General features: G+C 30.8%; 1 protein-coding gene across 2 annotated transcripts in view; it reads right to left on the minus strand.

Annotated features, from left to right (window-relative positions):
- Positions 1–268: 268 nt before the first annotated feature.
- Positions 269–18,575, minus strand: part of LOC131932584 (muscle M-line assembly protein unc-89) — a gene marked incomplete at its 3' end in the record, with an annotated part of 50,285 nt that continues 31,978 nt past the window's right edge. The window contains 25 exon segments of one of the 2 annotated variants that reach the window (XM_059289504.1): positions 269–440; positions 568–698; positions 1,318–1,410; positions 2,744–2,918; positions 3,060–3,187; positions 3,334–3,439; positions 4,188–4,384; positions 4,571–4,742; positions 5,077–5,204; positions 9,072–9,095; positions 9,690–9,962; positions 10,109–10,277; positions 10,433–10,569; positions 10,818–10,989; positions 11,721–11,851; positions 12,302–12,598; positions 12,718–12,883; positions 13,025–13,161; positions 16,408–16,646; positions 16,760–16,820; positions 17,115–17,287; positions 17,407–17,542; positions 17,657–17,808; positions 17,975–18,128; positions 18,258–18,566. In XM_059289504.1, the coding sequence (XP_059145487.1) occupies positions 269–440; positions 568–698; positions 1,318–1,410; positions 2,744–2,918; positions 3,060–3,187; positions 3,334–3,439; positions 4,188–4,384; positions 4,571–4,742; positions 5,077–5,204; positions 9,072–9,095; positions 9,690–9,962; positions 10,109–10,277; positions 10,433–10,569; positions 10,818–10,989; positions 11,721–11,851; positions 12,302–12,598; positions 12,718–12,883; positions 13,025–13,161; positions 16,408–16,646; positions 16,760–16,820; positions 17,115–17,287; positions 17,407–17,542; positions 17,657–17,808; positions 17,975–18,128; positions 18,258–18,566 (4,032 nt within the window). 2 annotated transcript variants of the gene reach the window in all.

Raw genomic sequence — 18,575 nt, forward strand, 5'->3', positions numbered from 1 at the left:
TTACACACAGACAGACACACACACAGACATACGGACAAGATTGCAAAATTATGTTTTTCCGTATCAGTGAGATGTAAAACGTCGAGATTTGTAAAAATCAAATCTCGATTTTTTTTTTGCACGATTACAATACTTTCTCTATACTTCGTATATACAAGAAAGTAAAAATAGCAAAATGTGTATTCTGTTCCAGACAAAATAAGAATAAAGATACAATGTATATTGCATGGCAGCTGATTTTGTAATAAAAAAAAGAATCCACTGTTACCTTGAGGTCTATGGAGAAAAACTGGTAATGTAGATTCACTCCAGCCAAAATCATTAACAGCTCTAACTCTAAATGCATAGTCTATGTGGGGATTTAGCCCTTTTATTTCTGTTGTAAGACCTGAAATATGTGTAGCTTTCTCCATCCATTCAAAAGAGTCTTCATGACGAACCTGGAAATTTCATAGCAGTTGATTCAACATTTTTAATTTTTTTTTCAGAAAGATCACTTGGTAACTGAATAAGCATTAAATGATTGACAAAATGACAGCTTAAAAGAAATGTATGTAACTATTTTACCTCCACCCTATAAGTTGTAGGTGACATGGAAGCGGTGGAAGATGGAACTCGAGCAGCTTTCCAAGTTAATCGCACACTTTCTGGAGTGATTACTGTCATTGTTGGCTTTTCTATAGACATCCTTGGTGGAACTGTGAAAGTTAAAAAATGTAAAATCAATATTAGGAGAAAATTCATTATTTCCATACCTAATTTTTTAAAAGTAAGTAAAAGTGTATGCCATTTTATTTGAATTCAAAATGAAACAAAAAAACAACTCTCCAACTCATAATACTAATTGTCAACAGGTAAAATAAATGTAATTTAGAGGAAGTACAATAAAAGGAAATTATAAGTTTTTTTCTTATATTATCAAACTTTTCAACCACTTATTTCCCCTTCTTCAGTAATGTACTGCTATGTAAAAAATTTTTTCTTTTGATAATTTGAGAATTAAAAATGTTTATCGTAAGACTAAAACTAAAAACTATAAGACTAAAAAGTAAATCAGATTTAATTAACTACTAAGCCTGCTGGCACACTCTTAAGTAGCCAAAGTTAAGGAACCGATTCAAGAAATTTAGATAGTGAAAAAAAATCAAATGTTAGATTTCCTAAAATTATATAGAGCTAACCATAGATCAATTTAGTGAAATTTTCCTAAAGACCAGTTTCAGGGCAGTTGTACTTACAATTAAACATGGCTCAAGTCATAAAACTGTTTAATTGCAGATAAGAAGGAAATATATTTTTAGAATTATTTATATTTACCTCGAAGAATGAGTGTTTCTATATATGGTCTATTTAAAGGAAAATACTCTTCTGTTGGATAAGTCAAAGCAGGGATCTGGTTTATGGCAGAAGCTGGAAAATTATTAATATTTCATGAGTTTCTGTAAGTAAAGATAATTAATGTTTGTAAGGTAAGAATTAATTTGAATCTAGTAGTACTTGTTTAATGGGATATACCATTTGTTAAAAATAATTTCAATAGACCCCCCCCCCCCCCCCAAAGACTACAACATCACACTTCCCCCAAATATCATTACATAACTTTTTATATTTTATCTGTGATATTACTGATATTTAAATTAACTTATGACAACCAATCAAATTAATTAAAAAAAAAACGTTTGCCACATCTTTGCCAAAAAAGTTGTAAAGTGAAATTATGTATTAAAAAGATAAAAATGTGAGCAAGTCGAGTCAGCCTATTTGAAAAACAAAACAAACCAAAAGCAGTGTTATATAATTGCTCTCTATACCATCATTTAGCCTGTTATAGCAAAGTAATAATAAACAACCTGTTACCCATTTATTTTATATAATAGTAATAAGTAATAAGTAATATAAACATGAGTTTACCATTTCTGGTATTTATTACATTTAATGCTGAGCATAATAAAAAATATTCAGAAGCTGGACTGATAAAGCCAGTCTAAAAAGATTTCAAATTTTGCCATTCTCAAACCACCCGTGTTAGGCATAGGGTTGATCTTTGATTTCATGCAGTAGAACCCCGACATACTAAGAGATAAATAAGAGATTTTTGAGATATGACCAGTGAAAAGAAAAGCAGTGATGAAAATTAGGCGATAGTAATAAAACATTATCCAATAACATTGAGATTCAATTGTGCTTGGTGATGTTAAAGTTCTGTTAAGTTATGGAATAAAGTGTAGCATTAAGAGTGAAACAAGTAAGTGAATTAAAGTGACAGAAAGAGCTTTACAGGGAACAAAATGATTCTCCTCTTCCTTACACTAGGCCTATATCTACTCCATAAGCTCAAGTTGGCTGATTTTCAAGGTAAATACACTTTATAAAACCCCCTTTTTTTGCACTATCCTTGACTGTTATTAAATAATACTTGTCATGTATAAAAACACTTATCTTATTAACTAAACAACTGGGGTGGCATTTTAGGGGGTGGAACGGATTAACGGCACTTCAATTAATTTCAAGGGAGAAAATTGCTTTGAGATACAAGTAATATTATGGAACAAATTAAAGCGATAGATCTAGAGGTACCACTGCACTAATAAAAATTGTGCAACTTTATTCAGATCTTTTCAAAAGAAAAAACACGACAACCCACTATGCTTTTTTTTAGGGTAAAATTTGATTTGAATTAAAGCATTAATTTCATGTGTTTTAACTTTAGTCATCAAAAACAAAGGAAAATAAAATGATATACTTGGAGTTCTGTAAAATGGAATAGGAGCAGTTGGTGGGCTGTATTCTCCTGATCCTTTTTGGGCCTTGATTCTGAAAAGGTAGTCTTTTCTTGGGCTTAGATCTGGCACAACATAGCTTGTATTGGTAATGTCATGGGCTAGTAAATACCATTCATTGCTTGGTGGCTCTTGAACCTGTTGGATATACATTTTAGGGATGCAAGTTTTTATGCTTGATTTTATAGGGTCATTTTGTGATGAGTGTGCCTAGTTATTTGTTGTACATTCCAATTTTAGCTCTTCTTGAACTTAACATAATTTTTTTTTTACATTTACCTCAATGGTATACTTTAAACCTTTTGATGTTGAATAGGGATGGGAATAAACTGGATTCCATTGAAGATTAGCAGAATAAGGATGAACTGTATCAATAGTCACATTAGCAATAGGAACTCCTGATTGAACTGTAAATATGGTTACATAGAAAAATATTCTTACTAAATAAAATAATCAACAATATTTATAAATTAAATGATTAAGTTATAAATAATTTATGATAAATAAATTACTATTTATTTTAATCTTGTTAGTTGATGTCATATTCACTTACTGGGTCGCCTGTACAGTGGGGTAGGGGGAGAAGGTTGTGTCACCCCTAGTGATGTTTCACCACGCAAACGAAAGTTGTAGTCATGACTGGGATCCAAACCAGCTACCTAAGAATGTGTTATTTTACTCAAAAAAATTGTAATACAGTATGTTTTCTTCAAATAGCTGACATATAACCTTGGAATTAATAAGTTAAATGAATATTAATAATATTATTTATACTCAATGCATTAGAACTATGACGTGATAATACAAATAAAGTCAGCCGAAGCCAAGTTAATAATTCAACTTATAAGTCATACACCAGGAGAATTTCTTTTATACCACTCATATTGCATTATAAATTGTAAATAAACCTGACCATTGAAATACATGTGATATATAGTGAAATACACCAAAATACTTTAAAAAGTGATATTATTTTGTTTTAATGAACCCATTGTGTATCTCATAAATAATTCTAATATGAAAATGATCTCAAGACTAAGATTTATTAGCACTTTAAGTCAATGTTGTTCAAGAGTATTTTGCTATGATTTTCTGTTTTAAAATTTTAATAATTCATAACATTTAAAAAAAAAGTAGTAGTAAGAATACAATAGTAAAATGTGGTCACTCATTATAGGCTAAAATTATAGGCTATTAACTTCTGGAAAAGATTTTTATGCTACTGCTTATAACTAAATGATCTATAAATGGCTTACAAAAATATAAATTAATATTATACACCATCTTTAGAAAAAAATTAACCATAAAGCTTTTACACAAGCATTTTTTAACATAGAAATTGAAATTACTGCTGAACTTGAACTTTATAATAGTTGACATGTTAAACTAACTACTAAAAACAAAGACCTTATGTGACATTCCAGTTAGCCCTCTAGCTACAGGTTGCCAGTTATAATCTGGTAGCCGTTGAGCCTCTATCATAAAAGATAATGGAGTCTCATCTACATCAAATGCAGGGATATCAACAAGCTTCCAGCGTAGGCCAATATAATCATCACCAACATCAGATATTTCAGGTGGTGGTAGTGGAAAATTGGGAGTTGCTTAAAATAAATCAATGTTAAGCTCATGATTAAAAAGTTATGCAAATAAATAATTAATTAACAAATAAAAAGAAATCTTTTTAGTAAGGTTACAACTTTAATCAAGAATTTTAAAAATGCTATTAATTAATAATATTTACAAACAATAAAATTTTCTAATAATTAATAAAAGATATTTTTGTTCACCAGCTTTTCTGTACAAGTATACTGGCAATGAGGGCTCAGACATTCCACTTTGAGTTACTGTCCTAACTCTAAAGGCATAGTCTTGATTGGGTCTCAGATCTGTCACTTCATAACTCCACTGATCAGTGTGTGCTACAAGGGTTCGCCAGTAGCCATCTGGTAGTTCTTTTACCTTATTATATGTTATATTCCACATTTTTTGTATTTATAGAGAGATATTTACAATCATCATAAAGAATTATCATTTGAATAAATATCTTTTAAAATTTCATCATCTAAGATATCTAATACCCAAGGTGTTATTTCCAACATATATGAATAATAAGAAAACAATTGATTAGAATCTAATATCATGAGAGACATAATTATTTGCATTGCTTATTAAAGTTGTCATCGTTATACTTTATTATTGCACAGAAATTTTTTATTTTGTCTGATTTCAAATTGAGCACTTAGTGTTACTTTTATAGAGTTTTGGCAAAAAATAATATAAAAAAACAACCAACCTCCAATCTATAACTTTGAGGTAATTTCATAACATGGCCATAAAATGGTGTTGTATGCCAGTTGACACGAACTGAGTCATCATAAATATCAGAAAGTGTTGGTCGTTCCACTGGTACAGTTGGCAATGCTGCAAAGTTGAAAATTAAATCAAATAGAATTTTATTTCACAGTGCCAAGAAAAATATAAAAACAAAACAACCAACAAAATAGAATTTTATTTTACAGCGCCAAGAAAAATATATAAAAAAAAACAACAATCCACAACAACAGAAACATTGAGCCACCTGCATTGTTGCATATTACATTTCCATAGGCCACCACCCCTCATATGATGGACCATATTATATAACATATCTAGGACCTGCCTTACCTTAAAGCCACATTCAAAGTGACATACTTTATTTTATCACACTTTGTTATTTTTAGAGAAAAATAGCTTACTAGGGGTTGTTCATAAATGACAGTAAAGGGCAGAGGGTGGTTTAGACTTTTAAGATGATGTATGATGATGGGGAGATGTTCAGAAGGTGTGATGATATATGTTTGCATTTTTTAAAAGTATTTTTAGAAATTGAAATTTGCACTTATTTATAGAGGACTTTTGTGGTTTATAAAAACAAGTTGATTAACAACTTATTGTTGGCTGAGCCCAGAAAACTTTTTTAGAAAGTAATTGCTTGTACTGCAATTTGAGGAGGGGGGGGGGGGGGTGTTGTGACGATTTTTGATAATGGGGAGGGAAGAGATACATTTAGTTTTAAAAGGTTTAAAACGTTTTTATTATCTTTAAATTGTAATAATTAGAAAGATTATATTTAAACACTGCGAGTAAGTTATTATTTGTAGTGCTTTCTTTGAGAAACTTAAAATTAATTACTGAGAAATAAATATTGTTATCACATCCAGTTGGTGCAATATTGTAGAATCCCAGCAACTCTGTAACTGTGCAAGCAAAATGATTTACTGAACTTAAAAAGCATCTTTTTAAAAAAAATCCATCTCCATTTTGAGAATGTAAGTGAAAAAAAAACATTTTTCATACTTTTCTATTAATTAAGATTAAATCCATAAAAACACACATTTCAATGAATATTTATAATAAAATATATAATCAGCTGAAGAATTTAAAGACATGAAAAAGGGGAGGAGAGGTTCGGACCTGAAATTTTTGCCTAAAAATGCTAATTAAAAACATAAGTTTTTGGCATAAAATTAAATTTTAAATGGTGAATTTTACTGAGTAAATTGTTGGATGATGTAGATTATTTTAGTTCCAGGTTATTCTTTGCTATTAACTTAATAATAATGGCTTTTAAAAATATTTTAGAATGTATTCTAAATAATAATAAATATATTGACTATAACTACTAATTACATTTAAAATTATCATTTTTCAAAACAGAAAATGCAAGTTTTTAAATAAACCAAATGAATATTATTATTTTTAAAAAAAGGTAATTCAAAATGTTAATACAATTATATTTGTGTATCACTGGTTTAACATTAGTATAAGCATAATAAATTACTGTTTTAGTCAGTGTCATAGAAATGGTGAAGGAGTGTGAGGTAGGTGTTAAAACAAATGACACATATATTTAAACATATTTATATATTCATGTATATTTATATATATATATATATATATATATATATATATATATATATATATATATATATATATATATAGATATATATAGATATATATAGATATATATATGTTTATACACAACATAAATATATTTCTATACACAGGGGCAAATATATATGGATGAATATATATATATATATATATATATATATATATATATATATATATATATATATATATATATATATTTATATATATATATATATATATATATGAATATATATATATATATATATATATATATATATATATATATATATATATATATATATATATATATATATATATATATATATATATATATATATCTGTCATGGACAAACAGGGAACATCACCAAAAGCTTGGACCAACAGATGGATAGAAACACTCTGAAGAACTCCTAAATAGACCCATACCTCTGAACCTACCATTATGCAGCTTGGAGAATCAAACTAGACAGGAGGAAATCCTTCTTTTCAGATGTTACATCCACTCTTTGAGAGGATATGGGAGGAGGAACAAATACCAACAGACTAGAAGGAAGGCTACTTGATAAAGATCACCAAGAAAGGTGACCTTAGTAAATGTATTAACTACATTGGAATCATACTCTTCTCACTACCTTGGACAGTTTTTAATAGGGTCATTTGAATAGGATGAGTAATGCTCTTGACACAGAGCTAAGAGATGAGCAAGCAGTATTCTGACATAATAGATCCTGCAGGAACAAGATCCCAACCCTCTACATCATAATTGAGCAGTCAATATAGTGGAACTCATTAATGTTTGTAAATTCATTGATTAGGAAACTTTTGACAATGTGGATTGAGATATCTTCTGGAAGCACTTAAGCCACTATGGCATTTCAAAGAAAATAGTAAATCTCATTAAAACACACAGAATGTGGTGCCCTGTAGAGTTGTCTATGGAGGGCAACTTACAAACAATTTTCAGGTGCAAAATGGAGTCAGTCAATGATGCATGTTGTCACAAATCTTCTTCCTTCTTACCTTCAAATGGAACATGAAGACAACAGCTAGAGAACACAGAAATGGAATCCAGTGGACTCAATGTGAACAACTTGATGTGTTAAAGCAAGGATCAATAAATAGCATCCTTTGCACAGCTAAGAAACATCTGGACTTCCAGTGAGGTTTCCTTGACCAACAAGGTATGCCTTTATAACTCTGTTGCTCAATGGGGCAGAAGCTTGGAGGATGACTAAGATCTCCATTGAAAGTGTCCAGATCTTTATCAATAGTTGGCTCAGACAAATACTCAGGATCTGCTGGCCTGACACAATGAGCATCACAACCCTATGGGAAATGACAGGACAACTTTCCATTGATGAAGGAATAAGGAAAAAAAGGTAGAGTTGGATTGGGCACACACTGCGCAGACTGTTGCCAACCAGGATCACCAGGCACGCTTTAAGGTGGAACCCACAATCAAACTGCAAAAGAGGTCAACCAAGAAACACCTGGCAACTACAAACCTGAAGGCCTTAGTCAGGTTGAGAAAATGGCACTGAATAGAGGTTGGTGATTCATACCCCAGTAGGAGTGACAGGCAGTTATGAGGATGATATGAACATAAAGATAAACATATGTATTTATATATAAATATATAGGCCCTATATATAATTCCCACGCGCGCACACACACGCACGCACACACACATAAAATAAATTGCTGGCTTGTGCAGTGTAGTGAATAATATAACACAAATGTACAATACAGATTTGAAATTTTAAAACATAATAACTTTGTTAGCACAGAGGTTAATAGAATAATTTAGTTGAAAACTTGAACATGAAAATTCATTTGTCATAATAAGCATTTCCTATTTAATGATATAAAATTCTGAAAAATAAATTAAAAAGGTCTATGCTTCTTTTAGGAGAAATTGTGCATACTAAATAAGCAGATGGATCTAGGAAGCTAAACATCTCTTGTTTGCCCCTAGCTACACAAATGTATATTCAGAAATATTAAAACTTAACCTACATCAAAATATTGTCTGACAGGTCTACATTTTTCTCATTTTTACCTGAAAAACATTTTGGTGGCTCTCTCAAAGAACTATCTTAACACATACTTAAATACTACGGAATTTATGTATTGACTGGTAAGATAGTAGTATCAAAATTTTTCAGTACTTTTTCTTTAAAAATTTAGACCTCATAGCTATACTTATTCCCTTAGAAGAATTATCTTATAAATTGTGTGCATTGGTTAAATTTATTAATATGTGACATTGAATAAAAATGCAAAACTTGACATTGACTTAAATAAGTAAAGTGCAAGATGTGCTTGATACAAGTGCAATTTAAGCTACACAAATTATTATTAAATCTAAACCCTTACATTTCAAATTTGATTCAGTTTTTCCTGAAAGTAAAATATATAGTACAACAAATTGTTAAGAGTTATTTCAATTATATTTTTCATTTTCTACAAAGCTAAGAGATTTTGTTATTTTCATTTTTTTTTACTTCGGGACAATACAAAAGTGATCTTTTTAATAGCACTATTATTAGTTGGTTGTGTGAAAATAATTTAGACCATTTAAGAGACAGTAAAATTTATTTTAAAATCCATAAAACCAAATGGAACACAGTTACAAATCACTAGGTCTTTTTTCCTTAAGTAAGAAATAAGTCAACTTAGCATTTGTACAGACACTATGAAAACATTATTTTAAAAAATCACCAGAATGAGTACTCAACTACAAAAGAAAAAGTAAATTAAATGAAAGAAAATAGATTTTTGGAGAACATAAAAAAAAGAGTAAAACAGATTATGAAAAAAGGTGTGTGAATATATTTAACAATTGATGTAATTTACAATTGTGAAAATCCAAATTTTGATAACTTAATTTATTAAATGACTAAGATAACTTTAGTCTTTAGTTATTGGAAAAATGCTGTTGAACTGAAACAATTTTAAAATGGATAATATTTTGTAAAAAATTTTTATGTTCACCTCTTCGACTTGAAAATGAAATGGGTAAAGAAGGTTCACTGATGATAGAGTCAACTTCAGCTCTAACTCTAAATGCATAATCTTTTGCTGGTTGAATGTTGGTTATTCGATAACTGGGATGGGGTAATCGAGAAACTAGAGGTCGCCATTTCCAGGTTGATGGCTCAAGAGTCTCCACTGAATAAGTTGTTTTCTTAGACATAGGAGGCTGCTTCCAGGAAAGTCGAAATGCAGAAGCCTCCACATCTTCTATCTCAGGTGAGTAAATAGGACCTAAAACAATTCAAAAATATAACTAAAGCATTAAAAATCCTATTGATCGACTACTTTCAAACAGAAAATAAAACTCATTCAAAAAATTAAATCCTTTAAAATTTTTTAAAAATTTTATAATTACAAAGTTTTATATTTCTGTGTACCTTTTGTTTGACGATGAAGGCGTGTTGAAAAACTAGGTAGACTGGTACCAAAATTATTTTCAGCCTGAACTCTAAATGAATAATCACAGTCAGGTGACAATCCTGTTACATAATAGCTTGTGCCAGCTACACGCCTGGCTATTGGCTGCCAAGAAGTGTCTCCACCTTCCTAGAATTTGTAAAAATATTTTTTGCAGTGCTTGACAAGATAACATAATGCTATTTATATTAATCCTACTTGATTCCAATTTGACAGATACAAAAAGAGATATGTATTAAACATTTACTTTACAGTCTAAAAATGTAACTACTGATAACTCTAACCTGCATAAGTACAGTGTAAGTTATAGGAATACTGTCAGTTAAATAGGATGGTTCTTCTGCTGGCAGCCATGTAAGTCTCAATGAGTCTGATTTTACATCAGACAGAAGAGGCTCATGCTGAGGCATTACAGGAGGTACTGTTATATGAAAACAAGAATGAATATTAATGTTTTTTAAAAAATGAGACACATCAAGGCAGTCAATGAATAAAGTGAAAACATTTTACTAATTTTAGTTTAAAATAGAAGATATGTTCAAAATACTAAATGTATTTGAGTGCAGTAATAAAGTTATGCAAAGGTAAAAAAAAATAGACCAAAGTTATCACAATTATATTTTTTTGCATTAAAATATTTCTAAACATAAAATTAAGAATGTATTTTACCTGCTCTTTTTCTAACTACTACAGAATCAGTAGGGTCACTGACACCATATTCATTTTCTGCTCGAACACGAAAAGAATATTCTAAATCTGGTCGAAGTTTTGTCACATGAAAATGTGTCTGATTAAGTTGTCTTTCAAGAGGACGCCAATCAGATCTAGGGTGTTCTTGAATCTGGTAAGAAAAGTATATAGGCTACTAAAATGTTCTTCTAAAAAACATTAGTTTATAATTAAACTACTTAAAGTATCCATGTGGCAGGTGAAGTAGAGGTCATCTGTTTCAGAGATCTTTGTATTTGAAGAAATAGTGTGGTAAGAACTATGCCCAGTAGACTTTAGTTTCCCTAATGTGAGTCAGTTAGACCACCCATCAAAGCTGGGTGGACATCTTACAGACTCAAGCCTGGGATCCAAACACTCAGCAGAATATTTCTATAAATATTAGCCAATAAAAAATAAAACATAAAAACTACTTCTCCCCCTTCATATTAATTTCATCATTGATTCTGTTTTTAAAAAAAGTTAACTAGGCCACCCGTTTGCCCCATTTTTCTTTGACCTCTTCATATGATGGACATTGTGGTCAGCATTGTTACAGAAATATCTTTCCCCAATTTAAATCAGGTTTGCTCATGGAGGTTCTTATGTACTTAAGCCCATGAAATTAATTCAAGGCCTTTTAGGTTAATAATCATGCACTTGACCACACAGTCAGTTAATCTTAAAAAAGCTCTTTGATAAATTATTCAGGCGCATAGTGCTTAATACAAGACTTTCCCAACCAGTTAGACAACATAAATATAATAAATTTATCTCATAGTATTTCAGAATTTATAACTTATTTTAATGTCTTGTCTTCTTCACTTAAATAAATGTAATAAGATGATACAATTTTTTAAAAACCTCAATTCTGTATGTAACTGGAGAATAGTCAGTGATTCGGCTGGGAAGTTCCACAGAACGCCAGACAAGAATGACAGATTCTGGTTGAACACTGGACACATATGGAGCATCTTTTGGCATTTTAGGAGGACCTATTTATAACAAAAAAACAAAATAGCTTCACATTACAGAATGTTGTTTGTGATTCATCTACACATTAAAGGGTTTTACAATTAATTAAGTAACATGTTGATGGGATTGGTTTTGTATAATGTTGAGTAATGAAGAGTGTATCCCAAGGAACAGGTGATACAATAGAAGCTAAAAGGATATGATTTCATTTATATTCAATGTAGGCTATACAAAATATTTGGTTGGCTTGAATATGTTTACCATCATTATTATGATCTATAAGTTAAAAATTGACAGCAATAAAAAAGTTACAAGAATTTTTCACTAAATATATTTGCAAAAAAAAATATTCCAAAGTGTTAAATAAATATGAGACAATGAATCCATGCTTTTATATCAAACAAAATATATAGCTCTATATAACATACTAAAGTTTATGTTTGCATCTTAAAAAGTGAATGTTGACTCACCAGCTCTTCGTGGTAAATACACTGACATTGTAGGCTCACTCTCTACACCATCATAATCAGCAGTAACTCGAAACATGTAGTCTTGATCAGGATACAAAAACTGAAGGTTGAATGATGTCGCGGGCAAACGACTAGTTATTTCATACCATAAAGTACTAGGTGGCTCTCTGCCCTCTATCTTGTAGACAATGGGTTTGCTTGGCACCCCAGAAGACAATGATGCAGGTAACCAAGAAAGACTGGCAGAAGATGGTGTTACTTTTGTGAGAAAAGGTTCTTTTTTTGGCAGTAAGGGCGCTGTGAACAGATTCACACATACAATTAAAAACAAAGAGAAGATCTTTAAATATATTGGAAAAGAACAAATTAGAAACAACTGATTAATAAAGTAAAAGAAACAAACTGAGGTAATTCACCTATGCGCCTATGAACATGGACAGGAAGACTGTATTCTCCAGGACCATACTCTGTTTCAGGGCGAACACGAAAACGATAATCTCTGTCATGATGAAGACCTCGAACAGTATATGATGTGTCAGGTATTCCTTGAACTGCTTTCACCCAGGCACACTTTGGAACTTCCTGGAAAAATGAAACAACTTTGTTATACTTTCTTATTTTTGTCATTTTGTGAGGTTCTTTTATTAAGTAACATTGATATTACAAAACATAACTCAATGGTTTTGCTGAAAAAAAAATTCTATAACACAGGAAACTGAATACCTGGTAGTCCACTGTGTAAGTTATTGGAGTAGTATGTCGAGAATAGTAAGGCAGCTCAGCTGGTCTCCACTGAAGCTTAACATAGTCATTGCCAATTTCAGAAATCAAGGGTTCTCTCACAGGAAGACGGGGTCTCACTGTTGTTTTATTGAAAATGTAACAAAATAGTCATCATTATATATATATCATGATATATATATATATATATGATGATATATATATATATATATATATATATATATATATATATATATATATATATATATATATATATATACATAATATATATAATGTGTGTACTCCCAAGAGCTATAGTAAAAGAGGCAGCAACAATAAGGTGGCTGGTCACATGTTTCATATTTTCTTTATGTCTTTTATTGCATACCTTTACTTCTACACATCTTGAACTGCATCTTCAAACACCATTTATTAAAATAACTTCTTTTGGGAAACTTTAACGCAACATTTAAAAAATGCACTGCAAATATGACAGTCTGATTTATTGGCTCCTGATAAAAGTGTCTAAGTCATTTATTGGTAAATAAGACAAATCAGTAAGTCTCCATGTTTGGCACATGGGCATATGCAGCTATGTGGGTTAGGTGGTGTGGCTAGACCAGAAAATGTGCCATATATATATATATATATATAATACTAGACATATAGTCAAAAGAGGGGTAAATACCATGGGTGCTAGGCTGATAGAGTTTCTTTTTTTTATCCTAAACTAAAACCAATGTCTAAACATCAACCTAAATCTAAATCTAAACCTAAGCCTCTGAACTAGAACCTGAAATCTATCTGGAACCAAACTTTACCGGAATTAATAATTTATCTGGAAACGCAACTTTATCCGGAAAATCAGCCAAAACCGCATATTTCACTGGAAAATGGCAATTTAAACTGAATTGGAATCTGTATTTTTACTGGAACTTGAACTTTAAACAGAACTAGAACTTGAACCATAACTTTAACCGAAACCTAAATCTAAAAATAAACCTCTGAACTAAAATTGGAACTTTTACAAGTGTTGAAATTTATCTGGAATACATAATTTTACTTGAACAAGATATTTCATCGGATCTTTCATCGGATCTGGATCCGGACATTTGACCCGGAACAGAAAATTTTACTCTAACAGGAACTTTAATCATAACAGGTGCTTTAACCTGAAATGAAAATTTAACAGAGAATAAAATTTTATTCAGAAACAGAGATTTAATGGGAATAATAACTTTAACCAGACTGTAACTTTTACGGGAATTTAAACTTAAATCTGAACCACCATTTAAAATTAACAGAAATCTTAAGTGTAAATGGAATTTTAATCTGAACAGGAAAAAAATACATTTTTTTAAAGAACAGAAACAAAACAGAACACAAAAAAAAAAAACAACACACAAACCGTAATAGAAAACATAACAACACAAAATACATTTTACTTCCCAATTTTTCTATTGTTTTAACTAAATATTACTAATGAATTTAAGTAGGCTATTTTTTCCCTAGTGTACACAGCATTTAATTCATTTATCATAGTGATCTAGAAAACTGTAGTAAAAAGATTTGCAAGTGCCAACAATCTTCACCCAGATTAAAGCTTTTGTAGTTGAGTAAGAATGTAATATTTAATAAGCTTATTAAGGTATCACCCAACCCATATATTTGCAAGGTATCATAGATTTAATTTGCAATGTGGTTGTTTGAGGGTTGTGGCAAATTTTGCAACTCAATTTTTTAATCACTTCTAATTCAGCAATTTTGTTAAAACTTTCCAGGCAAGTGATTTTTATATGACAGAGCAAGAATATCTCAATTTTTATTGAATTAGATAGATAATTAGTCATTAAAATTTAACTGAAAAATTTCTAAATTTAGTAGCAGAATGGGAGATAACAACACAATTAGTAACAAACAATTACTAGATCAGTCTGTTTACAACAGTCAACAGTTTGTCATGGAAAGCTGGTTTTCACTGGTGTTAAGTAAGGGAAGATAACTGACTTTTAGAGAACATAAGCTACTTATTGAGTTTTAAAGGAAATATTTTTAAATTTATGTGGTATCTATTTAATTAAAAACAAATTAGTAAATAGGAGAAAGAAAAATTATAATAAGATTTTATATGCACTTAAAATTATTAAAAATAAAGCGAGAGTGATCTCCCCTTCTCACAATTTAAAAAAAATATAATAGAATCCTTAGAAAAAACAATTATGCACCAAAGGAACATAAGTAATGTTGTGTAAAATACAGCAGAAAATTAGTGCTTTATAAAGGGAACATCGATTGATTTTTAAAAAGTTAATTCAAACATCTAATTCCGTCAAAGTTTATGCCACAATGTAATATCATCAAGTCTAAACCTGCAAGAAGAGTTTTGAAGAAATGGCTCTGGTCTTCTTCTTCTTCATTCTTAATTTTAGTGTTGGAAAGGTCAACTGGATATGCGCCATAGAGGCCATTGACTCTAATTTCAGCCTGCTTTTCATTTTGGATTTGCTTCCATAGCCTTTGTCCAACCAAGAACAAACTACAAGGCAGCAGTTGTTTGATTTTGGAGTTGTCTCTCCTAGAAGATTGGCTGTCCCTAGCAAACAAGCCTCGAACTTGAGACTTTTCGTTTAGCAACCATGAGATATACCCACTCGATCATGCCAACCCCTTGGTCTGGTAAAAATGCTCTTTTATCAGAAATCGGAAATTGCATTAAGTAATATTTGTGTTCAGCAGAAATCACTCAAAATATGAGAGAACACAGAAAATAAGATCTTTTAACAATCAATGTTTAAAATTTTGTCCAACTAATTGAAATTTTTACTCAGAAATAAAGTTAAGTACCACTTCCGGTTACCGGGGGTCACTCAACACTAAAAACTAAAGAATAAAATCTTATATATGTCATTGTATGAATTTTTATATAACTAAATAAAATAGTACTCCATTTATAGTGTTCATTCAAAAATAGAGTAAAGTTCTGCTTCCAATATCTGAAAATCGTTAAAAATTTGAAAGAAATAGGCGCATACTATGTAAAACTTAAATGTGAAACTTTGTCCACCTAACTTAAATGGTACTCAAGTTGTTGGCTTTTGAGAAAAGAGAAGCAGAATAAGTACCACTTCGGTTTTTCTGGAAATCACACAAAAGTTGATACAGAACAGCAAATTTGATATAATAATTTTGTCAACATTACTGAAATGGTACTTAAGTTATTGTGTTCAAACAGACAGACATATGTCAATTGCTCATGAAATAGCTACATATTTTGCAATATGCTTTTATTGAAGAAAGCAAGTTTTATTTATGTTTTCAAAATAAAGTGCATTTAAAGCTTATTATGAAGTTTTTTTTAATAAATTGTTTTACTTAAGTCAGCTTACCTGGAAGTGATGTTAATGTGACAGGGGGTGTAGGATCTGCTAGACCTGAAGGAGTTTGTGCACGCACACGAAAAGAATAATCAGTTGATGATTTTAATCCTCTCAACTGGTAGTTGGTATCTTGCACATTCAAAGCTATGGGACGCCACTCTCTTTTTGGGTATTCCATAGCTTCAATTTGATAGGAGATTGGCTCCCCAGATTTGATTGGAGGAACTGAGGCTGATCTCCATGACAGCCTTGATTTAAAAAAAAGAATAAATATCAATGTAACAGTATTTCTATAAAAATAGTTAGTGGCTTTTAATAGTAAGTCAAAATAAATACAAATTAACTGTTAGGTAAAATTTACCTAATGCTTGAAGGTTCAAGATCACTAATGTAAAGATCTTGTGCTAAAGGCCTCAAAGGACCTAAAATGGAAAACAAAAGCAGTGTTTTGGAAGGAATATCAAACATATCAAATGCCAAAATTATTTAACTTAATTTTGTTTAGATTTAATTAATACAAAAGATAGGGTGCAATATTATGTATTTATAATTCTTCAGTATTGTAATTTATTAATCAAAGAGAAATAAGTTAAGGCAAACATTATTTAAAACAATAAACACAAATTTTGACTGTGTTATAATCAGCTAATTTTATGAAAAATAATTCATAGTTATTCAAATAACAAATTTACAATAAACAAATATAGCCAACATACTTAGATGTCTGTAGAGTCCAGTTGGATATGAAGGTGGGCTAATACCATAAGGACTTAGTGCTCTAACTCTAAATCTGTAATCATCTGTAGGAGAAATATCAGGGACTCTATAGCGTGTAGTAGGAATTCCACTAACTAGGGGGCGCCATCCTTCAAGTTGAGGATTTTTGTATCTAAAAATATATATTAAAAAGAAGATTCGTTACTTCTGAAGATAATAGCAACTTCATATAAAGATCTATGGAATTTTTAGAATTTGTATATATTTTTAGGAAATTATGGGAAAACATACTCAATCATATAAAGAAGAGGGTTTTCTGCATCACTATAAGGAGGGACTTCCACACGTCTCCAAGATAATCTAGCACTCTGTATTTCTGGATCATATTCCTCAATTTCTAGTCTGTCAATAGGGCTGTGTGTGAGGGCTATTTGACAAAATTGTTGTTAGATTTTTATTCATTTACACAACAGATTCCATATTAAAAAATCTTTAATAAAATTTGTTTCCATTATTTAAATAAATTTTATAACAAATATACCAAGAGTTCTAAAAACTGATGTAGCAGGACTGGGTTCACTTAGTAGTCCATCATGTGATTCAGCACGAACACGGAAGCGATAATCTTGCGCTGGTTCAAGGTCACGTACAATATAGTAGTTAGAAGGTACACGGCGAGCTAACTCACGCCATCTACATAAAGATTTTGCAATTTCATAGCTTTAATTTGTATACAGATAAACATAGTCATTACTTTGTGTATATGATAACTGCACATTTTCAGCAAATTGAAAAAAAATAGTATTAAATGAATAGCTAATAATTTTAATTTTATTCTTAAAACATTTATCAAGTCTACCTGTAGGAAGGTGGCTCTTGCATCTCAATCATGTACAGTAGTGGCTCATCTTTGTTATCAAAAGCTGGAATCTCTACTCTATTCCACTGAAGACGTGCAGTACCTTCCTCTATTTCAGTGATTGTTGGTCGAGTCACAGGCACTCCAGTGAAAACTGAAACAATGAATATTAATTACTTCTTTAATTTTGTCTTATACCTGAAAAGAAAGACCAACGTAAAAAAATCAAAATAAGTTAAATTTTTATGTCTGACAAATGAAAAGAAATGTGTTTGTGGCAGACCTTTTGCACGAGGTATCCATACAGCTTCAGTTGGTTGACTGACTCCATAAGGGGTTTGAGCTCTCACTCTAATATTGTAGTCACGATCTGGCTCCAGGTCTGACAGATAAAAACTAGGTCTTTTGATACGACTAGCTAATGGAACCCACTCTTCACTGGGTAGTTTTTGGGCCTCTATTCTGTAGGAAATAGGAGGTAGGGACATTGCCCTGTGGGTAGAAGGAATCTCAGCAGGTTTCCATCCCAGTTGTATTGTTTCTTTGCCAATATCTGAGATGTATGGTCTAGTTTTTGGTAGTATTGGTCTGGCTAAAAACA

The sequence above is a fragment of the Physella acuta genome, unplaced genomic scaffold, assembly GCF_028476545.2.
Source record: "Physella acuta isolate Inbredline_101_S28 unplaced genomic scaffold, ASM2847654v3 ptg002222l, whole genome shotgun sequence".
Lineage (NCBI taxonomy): Eukaryota > Metazoa > Mollusca > Gastropoda > Physidae > Physella > Physella acuta.